Raw genomic sequence first — 23,843 nt, 5'->3', positions numbered from 1 at the left:
ATTAATCTGGCTGAAATTCCTAATCACAGTATCTGTGAAGAGTAAGCATTAAAAATCTAGTTAGCGTACTGTTTTGAGTCATTTGTATATTTGTACAGTCCATTTTTAAGATATATGAGAAGGTGTTCCTAGTTTTTTAGTGTTACAGGTTGTGCATTTTTTTGTCCACTAGGTTTTGTTGAAACTGTTTTAGCGGCTAGAAAAAAAGAAAACTGTTTTTCATTACTTTTCCTTAGCCAACGACATTTATGTAGATTTTCCCGTTTTGATTTCTCTTGTGTCGGTAATCCCTCAGACGTTTTCTCTGACATTTTCAACGTCATTTCAACATCACATTTTAATTTCACGTGAAGAACATCCTCTTTAAAGAATTTTAGTTTCACTCTGTTCCTTTTTCTTTCCTATAAAACTTCATGGGCTGTTTCCAAACGGTAAATCGTAATCGACGCGGTTGCATGCGCTCAAGGAGGTACGGAATAGAACATTTGAAAGCAGAGATGTTCTGAAAATGCAGGCCGACTGAGCACCACCCAGGCATGTCTCTGCAGTGCCTGACGGGTCACCTGCAGGCCTCTGAGTAGCACATGCCCACGTGTCCCTGACTTTCAGCGCCCCCTGACTGAAACAGGAGGGACCCCCAGGTGGTCGTGATGGTCCCCTCGGTTCCCTTCCACTCCTCTGCCAGAACAAACTAACAGCTTCGTTCTACAAGCCGCCTTCTGAGCTTGCTTTACGCTGATTTGAAATTTCAGAAACATCAAAACACGTTTGTTTACCTGCTCGTTTTGATTCCTGAAATTCCTTACCAGGACTATGGTTATGGTCAACAGATATTTATCGAACATCTACTACATGCCAGGACACTGACCAGGTGCTGGGGGTATAAGGATAAGTAACAGTCTCCCTGCAGATGAATTTAGGATCCCCGGGGGAGAGGCAAGTAATTCCAAGAAGAGCTTTACCGGGCACAGGCTTAAACTCCGAGAGGTAAAGTTGTGAAGTTCGTTCTCGCTCAAGTAAAATCGGCCAAGGAATGTAATTATCAAGCCTCTTCTCATTGCCATGGCCGGGGCGGTGCACCTGCCCTCTGCAGGTGGAGGAGGGAGTGGCCACCCTGACCTGACCATTCTGCCTAGACCTGATACTATTTACTCAACTATATAGGAATATATAGAAGCGGCTGTTGCCAGAATGGTTGTGTCCTGTCTGGACGGCCACATGGGCATAACTTAGGGAGTCATGACACGCACAGAGCCTTACCTGGATGCGGGCTGTCTTCCTGATACAGCTTAGTGTGGCTCAAGATTTTGCACACACGCTTAACACTTATACCTCTTTGTATCCCATAGCACAAGCCTGTCTTTAAAGTGCACTTTACTTTGAGATGGCCTCAAACTGATTCTCTGCATGAGCTTTTGTAACTACAAAAAACTTTTCCTTTCTCGTCACATGTGCTTTCATGTGTACTGTCTCTGCCTTCCCGTTGGCATTTTAGGCGTATGCAGTACGAGTGCTTGGAGAGTTCAGACCCAAAGCCTGGAGGATGCTGTTTGTCATTGAGTAGTGTCAGGCAGGCAGCCGTAAATGAATGGAGGCATGTTCTCCAAAGGTCGGGGGCCCATCAGTGTCAACATTTTGAGTTGATATCAGGCATTTTTGTTGCAGCCCCGGGAACGTAGGAATGAAAACAACCCCTCACAGTTTGGGAGATAGGCAGTTTTCCGAGGGAGCGGACCTGTGAGTTACCTACCTACTTTGTACCTAGCCAGAGCACCGATATTCTGGAAATGTTTCATGCCAAAACAAACAAAGCCAGGAAAACCTCTAAGAACAGCTAAAGTTTTGATTAAGCAATCTTTGTATTCAGATGCAATTGCGATTCTTCACTCTTTCTCAGGCACCATTGATTCCCTTGTGCACAATGGCCCTCTCATTTCCTGTTTGCAAATACTGGCTAAAATTGCCCTTTGTGAAGAAAATGGAAATACCTGGTATACCACCCATGTGTATTTTTTTATTTGCTTTTTTTTAAGCAGGTTCTTTTTTTTTTTTTTTTAATGTGTATTTATATTTGAGAGAGAAAGGGACAATGAGAGAAAGAGGGGAGAGGCAGAGACAGGGAGATACCAACTCCAAAGCAGGCTCCAGGCTCCGAGCCATCAGCACAGAGCCCGACGCGGGGCTCGAACCCACGAGCCGTGAGATCATGACCTGAGCCGAAGTCGGACGCTCAACTGACTGAGCCACCCAGGCGCCCCATTAGTTTTTTATTTGGATGAGAATATACAGTCTCGGGGGAAGAATCCTCCACATACTAGTTGAAATGAAATGCTAACTTCTAAGTTATGGATCATTAAAAGAGAGCTTTTAAAAGAGAAGAAAAAAATTTTGACATGACATTTATGTTCTATAAAATGAATAACCAATGAAAACATTTCAGAATTGGAAGATAAAATTTACTTGGATATTCCATCTTCATCAGATTGTCTGTTCCTCCTCGCTGGATACTCTAGAAAATGTAATAAACAGCCATACCCGGGTTCAAGGTGGACCAAAAAGGAACATCCTAATTGTACAGAGAGAGAACCGTTGTTGGAGTGTGTTGGTTCCACTTTGGAATTGGTTGACTTTTTCCCGTTGGTCCTTAAAAACAAATAGGTCTGCTTTTTCCCTTCACTTCTCTGTTGGCTTCTGGTATTTGATTTTTAAATATAAGGCCCTCTACCTGTCAGTAAAGCTAAATTTTATGGTAAGTTTCAAAAGGGTTGTGTTAGAACTACATTTTAATGGATTGCTCCAAAGTTGAAAACATCAAGTACCATTATTCAAAACAGGCAGTCTTATTTTTACTATTTTAGTTAACTATGATTTCTCCGGGAAAATAAATACAGTAATTTTAAGTATTTTGAGTATGAGGCTTGTTATTTGAGTGCTCACAACTCGGGCGGGTCAGGTGCCATCCCAGCTCTTGGCCGTGTCTCCCTTTCTAGTGGCTTATTTAGTTTATTGGACCAAATTGTAACTGTACTATATAATTTTTTACTTGAACATAGATAACGTATATTCTGTCCTATGTCTGTTCCGGTGATCGAGCAAGCCTGTAAGTCCGTTTTGACGCTGGAAGGCACGTGCCCTGCTTTAATTATTTTCATTCATTCAAAAAAATGTTTACTTTTATGAGAAACAGCAATGAATAACACTGACACAGCTCCTGCCCCACCGTCTATTTTTAATAGGCTTAGGTCTTTGTAGTTGCAAGATAATATTTTTCCTTTTGTTATTCATTAATAAGAGATTTTACAGACTTACAGAAATTGAATGCCGTAAAAATTTCCACATTACATTCACAATCAAAAAAGCGTTCTGAGTATGCCATCCCCCTTACTTCAGAATTGGTCCTCGGTTATGTTATCTTGTTCATTTCTTCCACATTCTTCAAAGTTCTGTTGTGTTTTGTACTTGTCAGTTAAAGTATTAACTATTGGTAAGTTTCCTTTTGCAAGCTACCTATCTATCTGAAAAACATGTTTGAAGCAAATGTTGACGTTTTCTGCATTGTTTACTAATGGTGTTTTATGATTAACACATGGGAGAATAAACACAGCTTTGATTATCGATGGCATTTGCCCTTAATTATCAAAGTACATGTTTGACCTTTAACTTAAATACGAAAGAAGTATTGATGCAGGTAAGTGTTGTAAAAATTCACAGCTGTTAGACAAATGACAATCAGAACTGTGGAATTTAAAAGCACAGAAACAGTTTCAGTACAGGGCTGTTCTTAGGCCGGCGTCCCCAGAGGAATTTGTTTTAGTAGACCCTCTGATGTATGATTCATTTTTGCTTGTTATGTTTCCGTGTGAGTCACTGTTTTAGAATGTAAAACATAGGAAGATGAACATGTGTGTGTACGCTGTTTTTATGTGTGCAAGTTGCCCTAGAAAAAAACGTGCGTTCTTACCACCAGCAAAAACTGGAAGGGCATTCTGAGGTGTTAGTTTCTATTTGAAACGGGTAGATGTACCTTTTCTACCTGGCTTCCCAATTCTTAGATCAAGGCAAAGGAGAATTGTAATCCTCTGAAGAACATGGTAACCGCTCTTTGACGCACAAAAAAGAAAGATAGGAGTACACATTTTGTTGCAGACTTTTCAGAACGGTAGTTACAATACTTTTTAAAAGTTGTTCCTGTTCCCGTAAAAAAGAACCCAGCAGTAACTTGAGTTGACTTTTAGTTAGGGTTACATAAATGCGAACTGTATATTTTTTAATGCTTAGTTTATCAAGCTCAATAATAATGAAGTCTAATCAGCTGCTGGTTTCCTTTGTCTGAGGAAATAATTAGCAGCCCTTTGAAATTATTTGGTCATTCATAAGAGCCCAAAATAGACTGAATTTAAGGAAATTAACTGTGACTTTAGAATTATGTTTTGTGATAGAATGAATGAAAATGATGGCTTTATGATTTTATTTCAGACTGTAAAATATGTAATATTTTGAAATAGTAATATTTCACATCAAGATTCAGATTTTAAACTATTGACATACTTCAACTCTAAAGGATTTTTATTATAAATGACATTGAAGAGTAAGCGTCCATGAAATTTTTATGCATCTACTTGAAATGCAACGAAATTTCTCCTGGTCAGGAAAACTACATGAATGTATTGTTTACTGGTCCACTTTGGTTTTTACACTTTTTTCCTACCCAGACCCCCATCCACCCAGATAGGTATGCTGTTGTTATTTTAACCGTTGCTGCAATTACTTAAAATTTACTTCGAAAACTGCCTTTATTAAAAGAAGCAAAGTCTTCTATTTGTTTCCTTGGGGGGATCGTACTGGCAGCTCCGATCGGGGGGAACAGCACTGTTCCCTGGTCTTGTCTTTTAAGTGTCACCACGGGATTTATCCACTGGCAAACTCGTTTGCCGACCCGTCCTCCTCCTAGAACGCAGGCCTATAAGAGCGAAAAAGGAATTTTAGGGCTTCTGCCACCTCTTGACCACATACGTGCTGTCAGGATATTCAGCTTCTTTGGGCCTCTCCCCTTAAAATGGCAGTGATGATAAATCCACCTCTCAGGTCCACTGAGTCCCAGGGAGATCATAGAGATGAAAACACTCTGCACTTGTAAGGTATTTATATTATTGAAATAACATAATATACAAAACAGGCTTTCATGTGCTTAACTACCCTACCAAAACCTCAGTATGTGCCCTGGGCAAGTAAGTATTTACAAAGTTAATTTTATTATTTTGCAATTTTGATGTGCAGAATTCAGTTCTTCCATTTATGCATGTCCTGTGCTTTCCAAAAGAATGGAGCTTTCGCTTTAACTTTTTAAATATCTTTTATTAGTCACAATTTTTATTTTTCTTATTTTTTAAACTATGAGAATAATGCTGCTTTCAAATGTACTTTTAGTAGTCTTGTAATGATGCTTGAATGTCCTCTAGTAAATATTTTATTTACACAACAAACTTTTAAAAGTATGACCATTTGATTTCAGGGGAAATTAATTAGATTTGTGTTTGGAACGTTAAGTAAAATTATTTTCACTTAACTTGTCATTAGGGAATCCTTTCACTACTATATTTTAACTGCTTGATTTCTGTTACCCCTCTCGTGTTCTTACAGTCACGATAGCTGAACATTCGCCTTTCAAATATTCAGAGTTTATTAATCTCTCTGTGCCCTGTAGTCGCTACAGTAGAGAATCCTAGTTTTTTCTCTGCCTCTTGACCATTCTTTTCGCATTTACTTGTACAATCGAGAATTATTAACAGATTTGTTTCCTGCGCATGTCCTCAGTTTACTGAAGATCATGCTAATAGGCATTTTGTAAAGATACGTTGAAGATCTTTCGACAGTGACCTTTTAAAACCCAGCGACGCTCCGTTCCTGATGCCTCTGCGGCCCACCTGTGTATAACTTCCCTTGCATGCTTTTGAGATCCAAAGAGCACAGAGTTATCGCTACATTTCAGCCATCCTGCGCAGCATTCCGAGAAATAAACTGGCAGGTGTTGCAGGTGACCGGAGTGTAGCTCCGAGAAGCCCACAAGTGTGTGCACTGTGGGCACACGAGGTGCTGGCTTCAGGAGTCTGCTGTCCTGTGGTGAGGTCCCAGATGCCCTGAGTTCGTCTCTTCCGTACTAGTATTAAGCTCAACGAAATGCTGATCGGTTCGGTTTACAAAGAGCGACTCTAACGTCCATTTCTCTCAGTCGGCAAGTTAGATTTAAAAAATTAAATTGAATTTGGGAAAGAAGTGGGGAGTCATTCAGCATCACACAATGCCATTTATGTAGGTAATACTACTTTACTTTTTGTTTCTGCATTTGTTTGGTCATGTAAACGTGCTTAGAACTAATACAAATTTGCAACTGGTGAAAATTAATGCATGACTTATCAGCAGAGTATGGAATGTAAGCATGTGCCATGAAATTGCAATTCTCTCATTCTTTATCTTCTATCACTTACGTGCCGGTCCCGTTTAGAGTGTAGTCCACTCTTATTTTTTGTTTCATAGATTGGCCAAAATGGGAAGGACTGGATTCCGCTCTCTTCCACGAAGAGTCAATGGGACTGGCTGAGATCAAGGTCTGAGGCTCTTTCCACCTGTCACCAGGTAGGCACTGAACAGGAATCACTGCCATTCTGTGCATGTCTCTTTAAAGCATTAGATTGATATGCATATTGTGAAGGTGGGCTTTTATTCCATGTTGAACACGACCTTGTATTATCCTATCGTTTTAAATGCACCTGTAAGTAATTTGACTTTTGTAATATGTTGAGATGAAAAGATATTATTAGCCATGAAAAAACTTCAGCTGGTCTTAGAAACGTGTAATATTTGAAATCTCCAGTTCTTCATTGCTCAGTATGTACATCCAAAGATGGTGAAATTCACTTGTTATTCCATATTGAGTATCACCACCTTGAATATAATCCATGTCTGTGTATTGTTTCATGGTGTACTTCTCATACTCTTTTTTTTTTTTTTTTTTTTATTAGAAGCTGCCATTTTTTTCTCAACTGAAATTCTCTGCCCGTTATGCTTGGCTCTCTAAACACAACAGTGACACATATGACCAGTCTTTGAAATATTTTCAGATAGTAGTTATAAACAGGGCCTCAGATACGTAGCATTCCGTGTTGATTTTACAGTCGAAACATTTATCAGCTTGTTTCCCACAGTGCTCTAAATAAGTGCATGGAAGCATGATGTTAGGAAATGAGGTGGTCAGAATTGCTGTCTTGTCCTGCGTTGGCACAGTGCTTTCTCCCAATTTACAGTGTCACTGCTGGTCACAGCAAAACAGCTGTGTAGATATTTCTGAGAGACAGAAAGAGAGAGAGAGGGTGAGAGGGGGAGAGGGAGGGAGAGAGAGAGAGAGAGAGAGAGAGAAGCTGTCTCTTGAATGAGGATATAACCAGAAAAGAACAAGCCCCTGAGATGAGGAAACTCTAAAACGGGGAGAGCATATTGTGGTAGCATCAGTAATGTCACCTGTGTTGACTGTGTTAATGTCACTTTTAAACAGCAGAAGGCATGCGGACAGTTTGCACAGCTTGAAGGAAGGCCTTGCTTGTGTCTTCCTGCTGACGAAGAAAGTATACGTGAAGCACACACTGGTTAACTTACCCACAGGCTTTGCTTTTTAGCAAATGAGTGAATAATTGCCCCGTTTTGCCTGTTTAGGGACAGCCTCCCCCTTCACATACAGTGGGATCTAGTCCAATATGCACTTCGTTTCACAGAAATTAGATTCAATCTAGAGCCCCTGCCCAAATATAACTGGACTCTGCAGGAGTCCATATGCTACATCCGGCCCGTAAGGGCAAATGAGTCTGATGGCAAAACCCAAGGGGTATAAAGAAACGGGCTTTCGTTGTTTTTTGAAATACATCATAGCATGAGAAGTCCAAGTGAGCAGTACTTGGTAACAGTCACTTAGCGACGTTCAGTTTTCACTTTAAAAAGCAGGTATTTTTTAAAAGAGGTTGTAGGTCTCATCGTTTCTGTGCCCCTTAGAAGCGAGCTGTTAGACTGGCACTCAGGAACCTGCAGGAATCCTTTAACTCTTTTTATATCAGGTGGATCTTTGGGGACTTGGTTCCTTACTCTGAGAAATACAGTCGGTAATACTCACTGTCTCCTGTCCGTGAATTTTCAAAGCTTTCAGTCAGTTTAAAAAAGTTTTTTAAGTAGACCTACTCTTTGCCATGCAATACGTACGCTTCATCCTTCCTCACAGCACCCATAACGAATCGAAGCTCTGACACACCTTTTACCCGAAACACCTCCACAATGATGCGTCCTCGCACAGGTGTTGTGCTCCCAGCCGAAAGTCTCACTGGTGTGCCACCCACGGGTCACAGGTGTGCCAAAGACTGATCCCCTCAACTCTTGGAGAGGCCTGATGACTCGGGCTCATCCACTAACCTCAGGGTGCCCGATGAACAGAATGCTTTTCTGTGATGTGCAAGAAGGCAAGGAAGAAGTACCTCGACCCAATCTTTCTTCCCCCCGAATGATCGGGAGCCGTGATCCTCACTCGCCTCAGTGTAACTTCATCAGATACTCTGATTTCAAGAAGAGAAGTCATCTCTCCTCTTGACTCGGCAATCCTTCTGTGTGTGATAATAGAGAGCAAATCTCCACCCTGGGTGGTGCCTCCAACTCTCTCAGGCCTCCTGTGTCTGCATTAAGCACTTCCTCCGTGAACTAAATGGCTCACAGGGTGCCTATAAGAGTTTCCGGTTGCTTCTCTGTGTTTTTCGGTAACACGGAGTCTGCCCAGAGTTGGCTTGCCCAGGCTAAAGGGGTTTTTTCCACGGTAAAAATATTTGCAGAAACCTTTTTACGCTCTTAGATTTCTGTTGTCTGATCCCTTGTCAAAATTGAGGCTTAATAATGCCACTTTTAGTGTCGTGTTTTGACGCTTCCTGAAAGCTCCTGGAATCACTGCTGCTTTCCCTACGTACGATCATTTGTCAGGTAGAATTTCAGGGGGGTGCGTGAACTGTTCATTCTGAGCAATGCGTTAAGATGTGTTTTGCGAATATAAAGAAACCTACAGATATTACATTAGACCAGCTGAATCCATTTTATGGTTCCTTTTTGAATTCAAAAGCATCACTTAGCAAGTAAAATTTTTAAAAATTAAATTTAGTTACAAACTAGTTGTTTCTTATTTTTTTTTTCCAGTCCCTTTTTGCTTTCTTTTACGACCACATGAAACTTGAGAAGCCACCTAAAGCTAAATCATTTAGTGGAGTTGGGCAGTTCCCAAGTGTCCAACAAGAAGGCCTGCTTTAGGCTGCGATGGCCACTGTCATTCCTGGTGATTTGTCAGAAGTAAGAGATACCCAGAAAGTCCCTTCAGGGAAACGTAAGCGTGGTGAAACCAAACCAAGAAAAAACTTCCCTTGCCAACTGTGTGACAAGGCCTTTAACAGTGTTGAGAAATTAAAGGTTCACTCCTACTCTCACACAGGAGAGAGGCCCTACAAGTGCATACAACAAGACTGCACCAAGGCCTTTGTTTCTAAGTACAAATTACAAAGGTATTAAACTCTATTTGTCTTTCAGATTATATTTTCTATTATGTTGGCCATTTGAAGCCGTTGTAAACGTATATATCTGTATACACATTCTTTAGCCGCTTTGCAGAGAGGAGATGTTGCGTAGATTAGACGTGGGCTAGTTTTAGCGTTCTGAGCCACGTACTTTTACGTGTTAGTGTCTTTGGATTTTTTGGTAAATGCAATGCTTAATGAGAGTAGAATTTTCCGTGCGTACAAAGAAATTGCCAGAAAAGGGTACGGACGTTTTACGTGAGTATGTGCGGGCTCGCTCATTTGCTTTCGTAGTCGTAGCTAGAGACCGGCAGAAACTAACGTGGCAACTTAAACGGCTCGAGTCCTGCGGAGCCGAGGGGTAGTGACTGTCCTTGTGGCGCATGCTAAGTTAAGACGCGTCCGTAATCAGGGAGTTTCTGGCGTAGCGTAGTAGCGTAGCTTCCGTTTGAAAAGTGAGTCCGTAGCACTCGTGTCGTGGTACTTACAGAATATGTCTGTGTTCAAAGGCACATGGCCACTCATTCTCCTGAGAAAACCCACAAGTGTAATTATTGTGAGAAAATGTTTCACCGGAAGGACCACCTGAAGAACCACCTGCACACGCACGACCCTAACAAAGAGACGTTTAAGTGTGAAGAGTGTGGCAAGAACTACAACACCAAGCTCGGCTTCAAACGTCACCTGGCCCTGCACGCCGCCACCAGCGGTGACCTCACCTGCAAGGTCTGCCTGCAGACGTTCGAGAGCACAGGAGTGCTGCTTGAGCACCTCAAGTCTCACGCGGGCAAGTCGTCCGGCGGGGTCAAGGAGAAGAAGCACCAGTGTGAGCACTGCGACCGCCGCTTCTACACCCGGAAGGACGTCCGGAGGCACATGGTGGTGCACACTGGAAGAAAGGACTTCCTCTGTCAGTACTGTGCACAGAGATTTGGGCGGAAGGATCACCTGACTCGCCACATGAAGAAGAGTCACAACCAAGAACTTCTGAAGGTCAAGACGGAACCGGTGGACTTTCTCGATCCATTCACCTGCAACGTTTCCGTGCCTATCAAGGACGAGCTCCTTCCGGTGATGTCCTTGCCTTCCAGTGAACTGTTGTCAAAGCCATTCACAAACACTTTGCAGTTAAACCTCTACAACACTCCGTTTCAGTCCATGCAGAGCTCGGGACCCGCCCACCAGATGATCACAACTTTACCTTTGGGAATGACGTGCCCGATAGATATGGACGCTGTCCACCCTTCTCACCACCTTTCTTTCAAATACCCCTTCGGTTCTACCTCATACGCGATTTCGATTCCTGAAAAAGAGCAGCCGCTAAAGGGGGAAATTGAGAGTTACGTGATGGAGCTGCAAGGCGGCGTGCCCGCCTCATCCCAGGAGTCCCAGGCATCGTCATCGAAACTGGGGCTGGATCCTCAGATCGGCTCCCTAGATGACGGCGCAGGGGACCTGTCCCTGTCAAAAAGCTCGATTTCCATCAGCGACCCCCTAAACACACCGGCCTTGGACTTTTCCCAGCTGTTTAATTTCATACCCTTAAACGGCCCTGCCTATAATCCTCTGTCGGTGGGGAGCCTCGGGATGAGCTACTCCCAAGAGGAGGCGCATTCTTCTGTGTCTCAGCTGCCCCCCCAGACCCAGGATCTTCAGGATCCCGCAAACGCTATAGGTCTCGGCTCCCTGCACTCGCTGTCCGCAGCGTTCACGAGCAGCTTTAGCACAAGCACCACGCTCCCGCGTTTCCATCAGGCTTTCCAGTAGGAGTCCACGGCGTGGCCCGAGCGCAGAAATCTGTGTGTAGCCCTGCCCTAGGTGACCGTTTGTATTCTAGTGCCTACGTTAAAACAGCATAAACATTTCTGCTTTTGTACAGTACCGACTTTCATTAAGCCGGTATGACCTAGAAACAAGCTTTTTATAAGTGAGCTTCGGAACCGTTTGCGTTCAGTTCTGTTTACCTGGGGGTTTTGTCCACGCTCACTGCCAATTGTCCTGTTTTAAGACGGTTTTTCCTCTAGGGGAGCCATTGTTATCAGTAGCGGTAAAGTCTTAACGAGTCCCACGTTCAAATTACTTTTAGATCTTAAAATGTCCAGTTTTGTCCAATAACCATGGCTCTGCCTTTTGACATTTGGCTCGTTAAAGAGTTTTGCAATAGGATGTAAATTTTCTAAAATGTATGTGAATAACCTGAGAGTTTTTAAATTTTTACTAGTCTCTAAATGGATTCATAAGCAAATGTTTCAAATGAATTAAGAATCCAGTTTGGGGAGATGATAGATGTTTCTTTAGCTATACCATAATTTCAGGTCAGTATATTTTGAAGACTTTGCTATTGTCTGGCTCAGATATTTTGCTGTCTTTATTATGCACACGTAAGGAAAACGAAACCTAAACACAAAGCACCAGTATTTATAGCAAAAAAAGACTCCTGGGAAGGTGACACAGCATTCCATGTTACTCAGTAGTTGGCCTTAAATCAGTACACAGGATATTTTTTGCCACGTTTCAAAGTTGCTCTCTTTCCGATTGAATAGTGCTGGCCACGTTACGGCACGGGACCCCTCAGAGTCAGTGTATGGATCGATCTCTGGGCCCCTTAATCCCTTCCGCCTTTCGTGGCCAAAGGGTGGGTCAAGTGCGGTCAGCGGTTCTATTTTAAAATGTCGGTCCACAGCCCAGAATCGAGAGCCATTGTGGAACACAGGTGTTAGGTGTGTTTATCCCAGAGCGGACCGTCTCTTCTTGGATGGCGTGATAGAAGAAGGCAGATGTGTGATGTAAAGCACTTGGTTCGGCTCGGGAACCTGTCTAGGGATCATGTCCCCTGTTGCCAGGGTTGGAAACTAGCCTCTTGAGGCGTAAAGTCAAAGCATATCGCTCACGTCACTCTTACTTAACGTGAAAGCGACGATCGAGAAGAGTGTGTTCCCTGGACGCAGCAGTTCTTATGGGCTTTCCTCCTAGTAGACAACCACCAGCATCTTTCTGAAGGTCACATTATATTCTTCTAAGTGTTAGCTGGGACATCCGCCTAAGAAACCTATCTATTAAGCACTTGTTGACGCCTTATTTGGGGACCCTGTCTGTTGGGGTGGGTAGGAGGGGGAAGGTTTATAGAAGAGTGTATAGCTCTTGAAAAAAAAAAAAAAAAAAAGAAAGAAAAAGAGAAGAAAAATATTTCTGAGTACTCATGAGCCCTGTACGGAAGCTTCTTTTTTTCACTCACAGGGCCGATTATCACTGCAGATTGCGATGTTTACCCAGAATTTCTAAACATGAGTGCAGATTACGGAATATAATACATTATTTAAAATATTTGGGAGTAGTATAATTTGTGGAAAAATGTAAATTGTAATAATGTAAAGGGGGGGTTTCACTATATATATTATACACACACACATATATCGCACTTCATAGAACCAGAGTTGCTCTCTTAAGGGAGCTTTGGCTCCTGATATTTTATCATGCTCCTATTTTTTTTTTTAAATTCTAGGAGCAGTAGTTTTTATACTTATGTATTTAAATTTTATTATTAAAAATTACATTTTATAAAAAGTGTGTTCCAAAGGCATTAAAATTATATATGTTAATAAGGAAATACATTAAAAATTTTTTTCAAACTGCTCCTAAGCTTTTGATTAGGAGACTATTTGCTCTGAAAGTAGGCTTTTAGCTCTGCTTTATTACTGCTTCCTTTAGTTTCTATGAAACAGATTGCTTACTTAAATCATTAGTTGAATGATTAGTGTTCAATATTGCTTTAATCACCATTAAAAAAAAAAAGGAAAAAGAAATTGGTGACAGAGCACAAATAAATAGAAAACCTATTTTTAAGTAAACGTCACAAATACAAGCGTGGAAGCACTACTTTGTCTAAAATTTGCTTCAGGAGAAGTCAAATTAATGACCTGAGACGCTGGCCTTGGTAGGCTGTATGTCACTGCTCATAAACGATTAAAAAGGGAGTACCAGGATTTATGCAGCAAAGCATTTTGGAAATGGGGAATGGCACCATATGCGTGTATATCTTTTTAGCCTAATTCTCGCCCTGCACGGAATTCAGATACACGGAGGCATTTCTTTCAGGGCACCTGGGTTAGAATTGTAGAGTCTTAACATTCACGTGAACACCCCTCTCTGCCTGTTGCTGCCTCACAGACTTGAAATAACGCTTCCGAGGAAGAGGGACTTTCAGCTCTCTTGTTTTTCACATTGACTCTACTGGTCACCAGACCCTTTTGGAGAGAATTTCTGTTAAACACGAGGCAGCCTCATTTACTTTAATTGCACAACGGTCTAACAAGGATGCAACACAGAACTGGCTCTTTTTTCCTAGAAAAAGAAAAGTGGACATGTGTTTTTACATCACCTGGATGTGTTAAAAATAATGATTGCCAATGCTGTTTTTCACTCTCCCCGTGGCCAGAAGCCTCATCCTTGACATTTCTAGTAGTGCCTTTGCTTGGTTTAAAAAAAGAAAAAGCAAAAAAAGGGATTAAGGAAAAACGTAAAAATAATTCAGTTTCTTAGAATTTGGACCTCAGACAAGATATTGAACCTCATTCAGTTTGAACTTCCACACGCGTGCACAGATTCGATCCGCAGACACAGAAGCACGAGTGCGGAAGGGTCTTGGCACCGTAAGCAATATTATCCACTGATGTATGCAAATATCATCTTCATAGTAAAGTGGTCACTGTTACAATTCACATTTTAAACTCCTATTACCGAGTGCAGTTTGCAAAACTCCGGTCGTCCTGGCTGATCACACATCACTCTTTGTGCAACTTTTTCGTTTCATTTCGTGTTTCTTCCAAGCTGTGTATTTCTGCCTATTTGTTGCTTGTGCTTTATTAGTCATTTGTGGAATATAGTGATATATTGTGTTAATTGGGACAGTAGCGGTTTTTAAAAACCATATACTGACTGAAACATGAGCCAGAGCTGACTGCTTTATTAAGCTAATAATGAATGTTAAAAGAGTACATAATTCAGGATCGTTCATCTAGTAAGCAATACACGTATATAGGCCAATATTTTTTTTTTAAAAAAAATAGAGCTTGGTCAACCTCTATACTACACATATTACAAGATATAGCACTTTCAAAACGAATCTAAACCTTTACAGAAACTTTCTTATAGGTTATGCCTTTTATTTTAAGACTTATTATAATTTGTTTCAAGTGCCATTAGATGATATATATGTAGGCCTTTGATATATAATGCTTTGTGTTCAAAAATGGTAGATGGTATTTTAAACAGGTACATTTTTACAGTGTTTTCTTATCAATTTGCTATATTGCACAGAATCAGTGTGTGTCTTTTCATAAGGTTTTACAATGGTTTATTTTTTTACAAGGTTTACGTGTCTCAAAACACACTGTCTTCCCAGTATGTAAATTAAAGAATACCAGTTCACCCAAGTTGCTTCTAGCCTACTGAGATCCACATGACATTGGAGGAGATCTTCTAAATGGCGAGCATTCGTCATTAGCAATGGCAGACTGTTGTCTCTGACGAGTAGCGCCTCAGTTGACTCTGTCTTCTTTTTCTCACAGGGTGTCAGCAGCCATGCCTACACCACAGATAGTCTTGCTGTGATCAGCTAGATCCACGCGAGTCGTGTTGTGTAGTTTTGTGCTCAGAACCCTCCGGGGCGCCCTTTCGATCACGTAGAGCAGACCCATGCCACCGGCATTGGTAAAGGCACACGTAGGCCCTCATCCCCCTTAGCCCCTTCTACATCATCAGCCCTCTGAGGATGGAAAGGCAGTGTCTTTTGATAAGTGCTCTAGCTCTAGAAATGACAAGAACCATTGCTAATGTATGAAACACTTCCTTGTATAAGCTTCAGTGGTACAGACGAACCAGAATGAATGTTTATCTTCTCAGAAACACTCCTTCGGTATTATGTTGGGTCATGCTGCTAATGGAACTTGGGATACAACTCTTCATGGTGCTACAAACTTCTCTGTCTCGTTCAGTCATATTTTTGTATCCATAGGAAAACAAGAGGACTCCATTAGGCGTAAAGGTGTACAATATATTTTTATACTGTGACTCAATTTGTCATGAACAGACTTTTACGGCACCCACCACAATGTATTCGCGTGCACTTGCAAAAGGAAATCTGGGACGTGCAAATGTTACCGGAACAAACCCAGCTTTTGTCTGCGAGGTGACTATTACTCAAAAGTGAAAAGTGGGCTTCGTAATACGGTGTGGAGTGAAGAACATGCTGTAGGTTACTAACAGCCCTTTGAATTTAACAAAAACTGGGAATCCACTAGGAAATGGATTGCGTCGTGCCTGAGCATAAGCTGGACTGCTGAAGTTGTACTTTTAGCTGACGAGAAAGTGTTTGGACTAGTACTCTCAAGATGTTCTAATGATAAAGGTGTGAGTCAGAATAGACCAGAAAAATCTGCATTCCAGGCTGAATTTTTGTATATTTTTCTTGCATTTAAAAATCGCTATTCTGTGATATGGGGAAATCAAGTGGCTTATCATGTATATCGTGTACTTAAAATGTATTCACAAACTACTGTTGTATTTGTATAAAATATAGACAAAGATCGTATTTTTTGTGTGTGTATAAGCTCTGTAAAATAGCAATCACATTATGAAGCTGCACTGATACATTTTAAACATCCACATCCAAAGAAGCAGGCTATTTATTGTCCAGTTACCCAGATATAAAATATTACTTTGCTGCTAATTAAACAATAGTACTGCAGCTTTTTGTGGCCTACAGTGTGATGTTTGCTGTAAGAAAAAGATATGTGAACTCCACAGAATATATGAATAAAATTCTAGAATGGCTTTAGATAATGTAGCCCGTCCTGAAGTTTTAATAGAGGATCGATTTCTATTGGGTAAAGCTCCTTTCCTTCGCTTCGAATTTTAAAGATTTTCTCCTGGGGTTAACCTAAGGTCCTAGTAGCTGGCTGGAGGACAGTGCTTGGTTGTTGAAAGGAAATGTGAAGCTCCGGGGGTTCTTTTGTTTTGTTGGAAAACGTTTGTACCTTTCAAGGAAGGATAGAAACTGTAAACAAAAAACAGTCGAAATATCATGCACCAAAACTTTAATCCAGGTGAGAGTCCAGAAAAAAGAATTCCCACAAGGCCATTAGAATGTATAAACCCATAATGGTTCTTGTTCCCGTGACCTAAGATTGGCCTTCAGCATTCCTTTCACACGAAGTGTCGGCCGGTTCCGGTAAATTATCCTTTCGGAGGTTCCCTGGGGGCTCTTCGTCTAAAATTTTGCCGAAAACCCTCCCGTGACGGTTAACTGGACCGAAACGCGCACACCGCTTCATCTAAAACTCACCGGTTAAACGGTAATGCAGCTTCAGAAAGAGAGAAATGGTCGGAAGATTCAGTGAGTAATCTGAGCAGAACCAATTGTAGAAATAATTTGTCACCTCTTTCGGTGTGAGAGGAAAAGTCCCTCTTTATACCTTTGGCTCTCCCGATTTAAGGCTCACCTCCTCCTTTCCCGTACTTCATTCCAGAAGATCTAAAAGCGTTTCTTTGTTAACTCTTAACGTTAACGCTCAAGACATTCTTACTTAAGTTCGTGCATACGAAATATTTCAAGGACCGTCGATCAAAACACGATGCTTTCCTTAGTTACAAAGGCTTAGAAAAAGTACGTTTGGGATTAATTCACTCAAGGTATAATCTCCCTAATGGAAAAGTCATTAGAAACGCAGTTTGTTCATTGCTTCCTAGACCCAGTGGGGTTAAAAGACTTTTTCATTTGTGTTATCGTTAAATGCAAAAGTTCATACCAAGGGTTTACCATCCAGGGGAGGCAGAGGTTCAGTCTGGCTGTAGACAGCTTGCGGTCTGCTGTCACTTTTCCTTAATCAAACATCTCTTCAGCAAAAGGCACCACTTTGTGCTAAGTCCTAGGGGTATTCCAAAGAAATCAGCTTTATAAAAAGAAGGTGATTTCCTCATCAAGCCTCCGACTGATGATGGCAGCATCATTGCAGTTGGGGAAAGCCTAAAAACTGTATTGAGCCATACCCAGTTACCCTTTTTTGCAGATCAAAAGTGATCAAAAGTTGGCAATTTCAGCCTAAAACGGAAACCAAACAAACAAAAAATCCAGGATGTCTGGACTTCACTGCGTTGTGTTGAACACAGAGGTCGATAATACATTTTTCTACTCAGAAGGTGTTTGACTCTTGGCCAGTGTGATGGTTAATTCTATGCACCAACATGGCCGGGCCGTGGTACTCAGACAAGATGTTGTTGTGGGGGTATTTTTTAGATGTCATTAGCATCTATACTCAGCTCACTTTAAAACAGACTACCCTCCATAAGGTGGGTGGGCCTCATCCAGTCAGTTGAAGGCCTTCAGGAGAAAAGACTTGAGGTTCCCCAGCAAGAGGGAATTCTGCCCCCCCCCCCCCCGCCGACTGCCTTCAGACTCGGGCTGCAACAGCAACACTTCTCTGGGTCTCCAGCCTGCTGCCCTGCCCTGCCCATTTCGGGCTTGTCAATTCCGTGATCACGTGAGCCAATTTCTTTTATATTTATATGTTTATGTTTATATTTATATTATTTATATTTATATACACGTCCGATTGCTTTCTCTGGAGAACCCTGGCTAATACAACTAGTGTCAACTGTCATTCTTTAGAGGTGCTAGTTTTACCTGGAAAGAAGTAGAAATCTTTCGATCTCTGATGACAGTGTTCTGCCAGAGAACGTAAATTCCCAGGTTCTGAATGCTTTAGAGAAGAATCACACACACAGAAGAACACAGTGCGTAGTGGAGATCGTACACATAAAGGAGTTGTCAGAATCTCCTTTTCTGTGCTGTTGTTTTGGCTCCCGTTATTGCCAATGAAAAGGGTTTTCTCCTAATGAGCAGGTTTTTACAAAACATCAACGGGCTAACTCTGCTTTCCTCCGTAGAAGCATGCTTGAAATGTAGACCAATATTTATTATACATGCACGAGTGGAAATATTTGTGAGTTGAATCTTTTCTGAAAGCAGGCAAGAGTCCATTTATAATACCACCTCAGTCAAGGGGTTCAGAGGGGACGAGAGTCACAACTCCCATAAGCTATGGAGTTTTCTATTTCCTGTTAGAATTTTTGCAAAGGTTTAACTTGGTTTACTCTATTTGTAACTGGAGAACTTTAATCTTGGGGGTGGCGGGGGGCTTTCAAAGTATTGCCAGTGCATTCAGTAGTCTTACTGGAATGATGTTTCTAAAAATACATAATTGATCTGATATTAACGTTGACACACCCCTGATGACATTTCTAGGAAGGCTCCTGGAACCAGACTTTCATGCCCTAGGAATGTTCATTGTGTAAGTGGGTTAATGGCCTAAGCCTTGCCCTATTTAAGATTTCAAGGTATGTCAACTTTTCCCACCCCAGAATTAGTGGCCTCAGTGGCTTTAACAGATACACACCCTTTTAAACATCTCAAAGACCTTATTGTTTCAAGCCTCCAGGCAGATTAGTTCAACTCATCCCCGGTTTTCTAAATTAAATCACCTACTGCAGGAATAAAGGGCTACATATTGTATTTTCTGTTGTAAATTCTTTCATACGATATTTCCGTATTTGCTTTTAAATTGTACCTTCACTAACAGAGCATCAGGCTAGTACCAGTGGACCCTGGAAATTCTCATCCATTCTTTTTTTTTTTTTTAATATTTATTTATTTTTAAGAGAGAGAGAGACAGAGTGTGAGCAGGGGAGGGGCAGAGAGAGCCAGAGACACAGAATTGGATGCAGGCTCCAGGCTCTGAGCTATCAGCACAAAGCCCGATGCGGGGCTTGAACTCACAAACCGTGAGATCATGACTTGAGCCGAAGTCAGACACTCAACCAACTGAGCCACCCAGGCGCCCCAATTCTCATCCATTCTTAGCAGTGTCTGCCCATTGCCTCCCCTCCGCCTTCTCTCCTTGTCATGTGAAGTGACTCACTGTTCCCTGTGCTTCTCCAACCCTTTGCCTTCACCTGTCCTCTTCTCCGTCCCCGGAATGCCTCCTTCTTCCGCTGCTGCTCAGGAATCCCACATGCCAAAATCTCAGCCATGCTGCACCCCCATTCCACACCTTCCCTGGTCTCACCCACTGAAAGGTAACTTATTTTCCCTATGAACACTTACTACAGCAATGAGGTCTTCTCAGGGATGTGTACACGTTTTAACTCTCCTGAGCACTTGAGGGCGAAACTGTTCACACATTTCCCTGCATGTAGCAAATAATTAACACACATTTGTTGGTGTTGGCTGCGGGGCCATCAACCATCTTAATAATTAGGACATGTGTTTTAAAAGAAATACTCTTTCGGGGTTCCTGGGTGGCTCAGTCAGTTGAGCGCCTGACTCTTGATTTCGGCTCGGGTCGTGATCCCAAGGTCTCAGACTCTGCACTGAATACGGAGCCTGCTTGGGATTCTCTCTCTCCCTCTCCCCCTCCCCCACATGCTGGTGTGTGTGTCCTCTCTCTGTTAGAGAAATAAATATTTTAAAAATAAAAAAGATGGTGTGATCATATTTAAAACGTCCATTTTGTTCTGCCCTTTTGCATCAAAACGGCAAAGTCCACAACAGTGTACTATTTCCCAGAAGTGAACCACCTGACATGACTTCACTACAATGGCCCACAACTGGAGAGCCTCTGAGAAATCTAATTCTTGTAAATTTGTACTGCATAAGCTCGTAGCAAGGAGCCGTTAGCTCTGTTTAAAATTTCTGGAAGGTGGGTGACAAGATAATAGGCATCAGTAGGTAAGGTTCTCTCTCTCTTTTTTTTTTTTTTTTTTTTTTAGTTTATTTATTGTGAGAGACAGAGAGAGAGAGAGAGAGAGAGAGGACAAGTGGGGGAGGGGCAGAGAGAAGGAGAGACAGAATCCCAAGCAGGCTCCACACCATCAGCACGCGTAGCCCGACGCAGGGCTCAAACCCACAAACTTTGAGATCATGACCTGAGCCGAGATCAAGAGTTGGATGCTCAACCGACTGACCCACCCATGTGCCCCAATAGGCAAGTTTCTTGAGATTTTTATTTCATCAAGTAAAGTTCTTGTAACAGAAACTATCTCTTCGAAATCCCCTTAGATCTTACTTAAATTTTAACTTGCCCCATCTTTACAGTTAGACCACTGAATAAAAAGCCACTGAAGGGGAACCTTTTTGTTCGCTTATCCTACACGGACAGTGCAAATGCATTCGTTCTTAAAAAAAAAAAAAAAAAAAAAAATCAAAACCAAACTTTAAAACAAGCAGACATTGGAAGTTCTCCCCTCACCTTGGCAGACTAGCCCAGGGCGTGAAGGCTGCTTCCCCAGGGCCACCAGCTACCCCAGGCTGGGCACCGGTCTCTGGACACCGCTCGAGCTCCTTCTGTCTCAGGCAGATGAATTTCCCCACCGGAACCCGCCCCACACGCCTCTTTCGGGGAGAGGCATCGCTTATCACATGCAAGGCTACAAGCAGAAATCTCTTAAAAAGTCTCATGCTTTACCTTCAATTTTCAAATTCTGGGAAGATAACAAAAACCGTGTGTCTCTGCCTCCCTTGTCAGCACTTACTACTATCTTCATTTTACAGGAAGGAACTAAGGCTCAGAGAGATTGTGCGTTGGAAGTGGCAGGTTTTAAACCAGGTCATTTGACTCTGGGGTCCCACGCCAATTGACCACTATGGTTTCAGGGAAGGCGATATCCAGGCATCCAAAAGGAGAGAAGAAAGTGGGGGTTGAGCATTGGGGAGACAGTGCCCCCAAAATACGATGAGAATTTTTCGCTGGGCTGAAGGAAGACCCAAGACCTGAGATCAACAACGAGCGGAAGAGGATTACCAAAAAAGGTCTGTTCCACCAAGACAGAGTATAAGGAACATTTTCACACAACACAACCTAGCAGCAAAATACATAGACCAATATCTTAGGAGAAATTCTAGGAGGATTTGGTGAAGCCACAATCCCAGTTAAGAAAATACGGGAATTTTTTTTTTTTTTTTTTTTTTTTTTTAATTTGAGAAAGAGAGAGAGAGAGCATGTGTGGGGGGTAGGGGAGCAGAGGGAAAGAGAGAATCTTAAGCAGCCTCCACACTCAGCACAGAGCCCAGTGGGGGGCTCAATCCCACAACTCAGGGAGAGGACATCTACATCACAGCAGGATTTATCTTTCTTTATACTTTTTTTAAAGTTTATTTATCTTGAGAGAGACAAAGACAGCCTGATCAGGGGAGGGGCAGAGAGAGGGAGGGAGAGGGCATCCCTAGCAGGCTCCGCACTGCTAACGTAGAGCCAGACATGGGGCTCGAACTCATGAAACTGTGAGATCACGACCTGAGCTGAAACCAAGAGTTGGTCACTCAACCATGACCTGAGCCAAAATCAAGAGTTGGACGCTCAACCAACTGAGCTACCCAGGCGCCCCCCCCCCCCAAAAAATGTGGGGAATTATGAGAATAAATGAAAAGCAAAAATAAAAAAATTTAGGTCCCAGATGCTTACAATCTGGAAGAAAATCAGAACTGACATCAGACTTACCTGAAACACTGAACGATAGAAGCCAATAGTCAACTAAGTCGTCAAACAGATGTGTGAGCAAAATATGAGTTCTGACACGTAGATATTTAGAAAGTAAATTATTGTCTTTTTATTAAAAAAGATAAAAAAGCTACAAATAATCCAGAGAAGAAACAATGGAATCAATATGGACATCTCAAGAAAGCAGAAGGTAAGTGGTGAATAATAATGCTAATAATTTGATTAAATCTAAAGTATGATCATTTGTTAGTGGAAAGTATTTTTGAAAGATAAATCCTACTGGGGCACCTGGGTGGCTCAGTTGGTTGAGTGACCAACTCTTGGTTTCAGCTCAGGTCGTGATCTCACAGTTTCATGAGTTCGAGCCCCACGTCTGGCTCTACGTTAGCAGTGCGGAGCCTGCTAGGGATGCCCTCTCTCTCCCTCTCTCTCCCTCTCTCTGCCCCTCCCCTGATCAGGCTGTCTTTGTCTCTCTCAAGATAAACAAACTTAAAAAAAAAGTATAAAGAAAGATAAATCCTGCTGTGATGTAGATGTCCTCAAGGGGGTATGTGGTAATCATAAAAGTAGCTAGGGCTTACGTATCAAGGTTTGAACACACATGAAAACAGGAGTAAAATAATTTGGAGACCTCTGCATGAAGCCATATAGCAAGGTCCTAGGGAGTGAGATTTGGAAAAATCTAGTTTGGTTGGGGAGCAATTTAGAGCAAAAATAATACTGGAAAAGCTCAACTCAAAAAAACATTTTTTTAAGGTTTATTTTTGAGAGAGAGCGGGGGAAGGGGGCAGGGGCAGAGAGAGACAGAGACACAGAATCCGAAGCAGGCTCCAGGCTCGTAGCTGTCAGCACAGAGCCCGACATGGGGCTCGAACTCGTGAGATCATGACCCGAATTGAGACCTGTATTGAGTCACCAAGAACAAAAAATAAATTCCCCCGCCACACCCAATAGTGAAATATTTCCACAGGCACGGCAGAATTTTGAATTCTCCTAAACTTCTTAAACCCTGATAAATATTGCCAGACGAAGGTGAGCATTTTTCTCTGTATTTATTCTTCTCTCAGTTGCTGTTTATATGTGCTAACTTCTCCAGATGGATGTTACTACCATAATGTCACTTTCTTCATTCTTAGGATCTTGAAGTATCCAAAGGATTTGGGGGGCACAAGAGGAATTTCAAGTGCTGCAAGTTCTCAGCTGACTATAAAATGTGTAAGTATAATTAGCAACATTTTCCAGACACACAGTACTAATGTAACTCATCAAAACTTATTAACTGTATCTAATACATTGACTTTAAGCATTGCTTGCAAATATATTTCAATAAATTTGCTTAAGCATTTATAAGAATGCCAATGATGGGCATTCCTTTTGTTTCCTGATCTTGGTCCCTATGGACCATGCTTTTTTTTTTTTTTTTTAATTGTTCATTCATTTTTCAGAGAGAGAGAGAGCATGAGCAGGGGAGGGGCAGAGAGAGAGGGGGACAGAGGATCCAAAGCGGGCCCGATGCGGAGCTGTAACTCACAAGCCATGAGATCATGACCTAAGCTGAAGCAGGATGCCTAACCCACTGAGCCACCGAGGCGCCCCTATGCCTTCGTAAGCATCCGTGATCATGGGTCCTTATCAATTGATCCACGGGACAAACTCCCAGAAGGGGAACTCCTGGGTTGAAGAGTATTTGAAATTTTAATTGTAA

General features: G+C 42.0%; 1 protein-coding gene and 1 long non-coding RNA gene across 4 annotated transcripts in view; both read left to right on the top strand.

Moving 5' to 3' along the window:
• PLAG1 (PLAG1 zinc finger) overlaps positions 1-13,077 on the top strand; it is a 47,293-nt gene extending 34,216 nt beyond the window's left edge. For 2 of the 3 annotated variants that reach the window (XM_042923689.1, XM_042923688.1), the window contains 3 exons: positions 6,535-6,633; positions 9,217-9,575; positions 10,097-13,077. In XM_042923689.1, the coding sequence (XP_042779623.1) occupies positions 9,334-9,575; positions 10,097-11,354 (1,500 nt within the window). In that variant the 5' untranslated portion in view covers positions 6,535-6,633; positions 9,217-9,333 and the 3' untranslated portion in view covers positions 11,355-13,077. The remainder of the gene's footprint in view (positions 1-6,534; positions 6,634-9,216; positions 9,576-10,096) is intronic. The other variant, XM_042923690.1, reaches the window with a different exon arrangement.
• Positions 13,078-22,252: 9,175 nt separating this feature from the next.
• On the top strand, positions 22,253-23,353 carry LOC122210462. The gene is made up of 3 exons (XR_006198073.1): positions 22,253-22,328; positions 23,109-23,170; positions 23,275-23,353. It is a non-coding gene; the product is annotated as an uncharacterized LOC122210462 (long non-coding RNA).
• The last annotated feature ends 490 nt before the right edge of the window (positions 23,354-23,843 follow it).

This window comes from Panthera leo, chromosome F2 (assembly GCF_018350215.1).
Source record: "Panthera leo isolate Ple1 chromosome F2, P.leo_Ple1_pat1.1, whole genome shotgun sequence".
Taxonomy (NCBI): Eukaryota; Metazoa; Chordata; class Mammalia; order Carnivora; family Felidae; genus Panthera; species Panthera leo.
The sequence above is the reverse complement of the archived record's forward strand: the minus strand, read 5'-3'. Positions and strand labels throughout refer to the sequence as shown.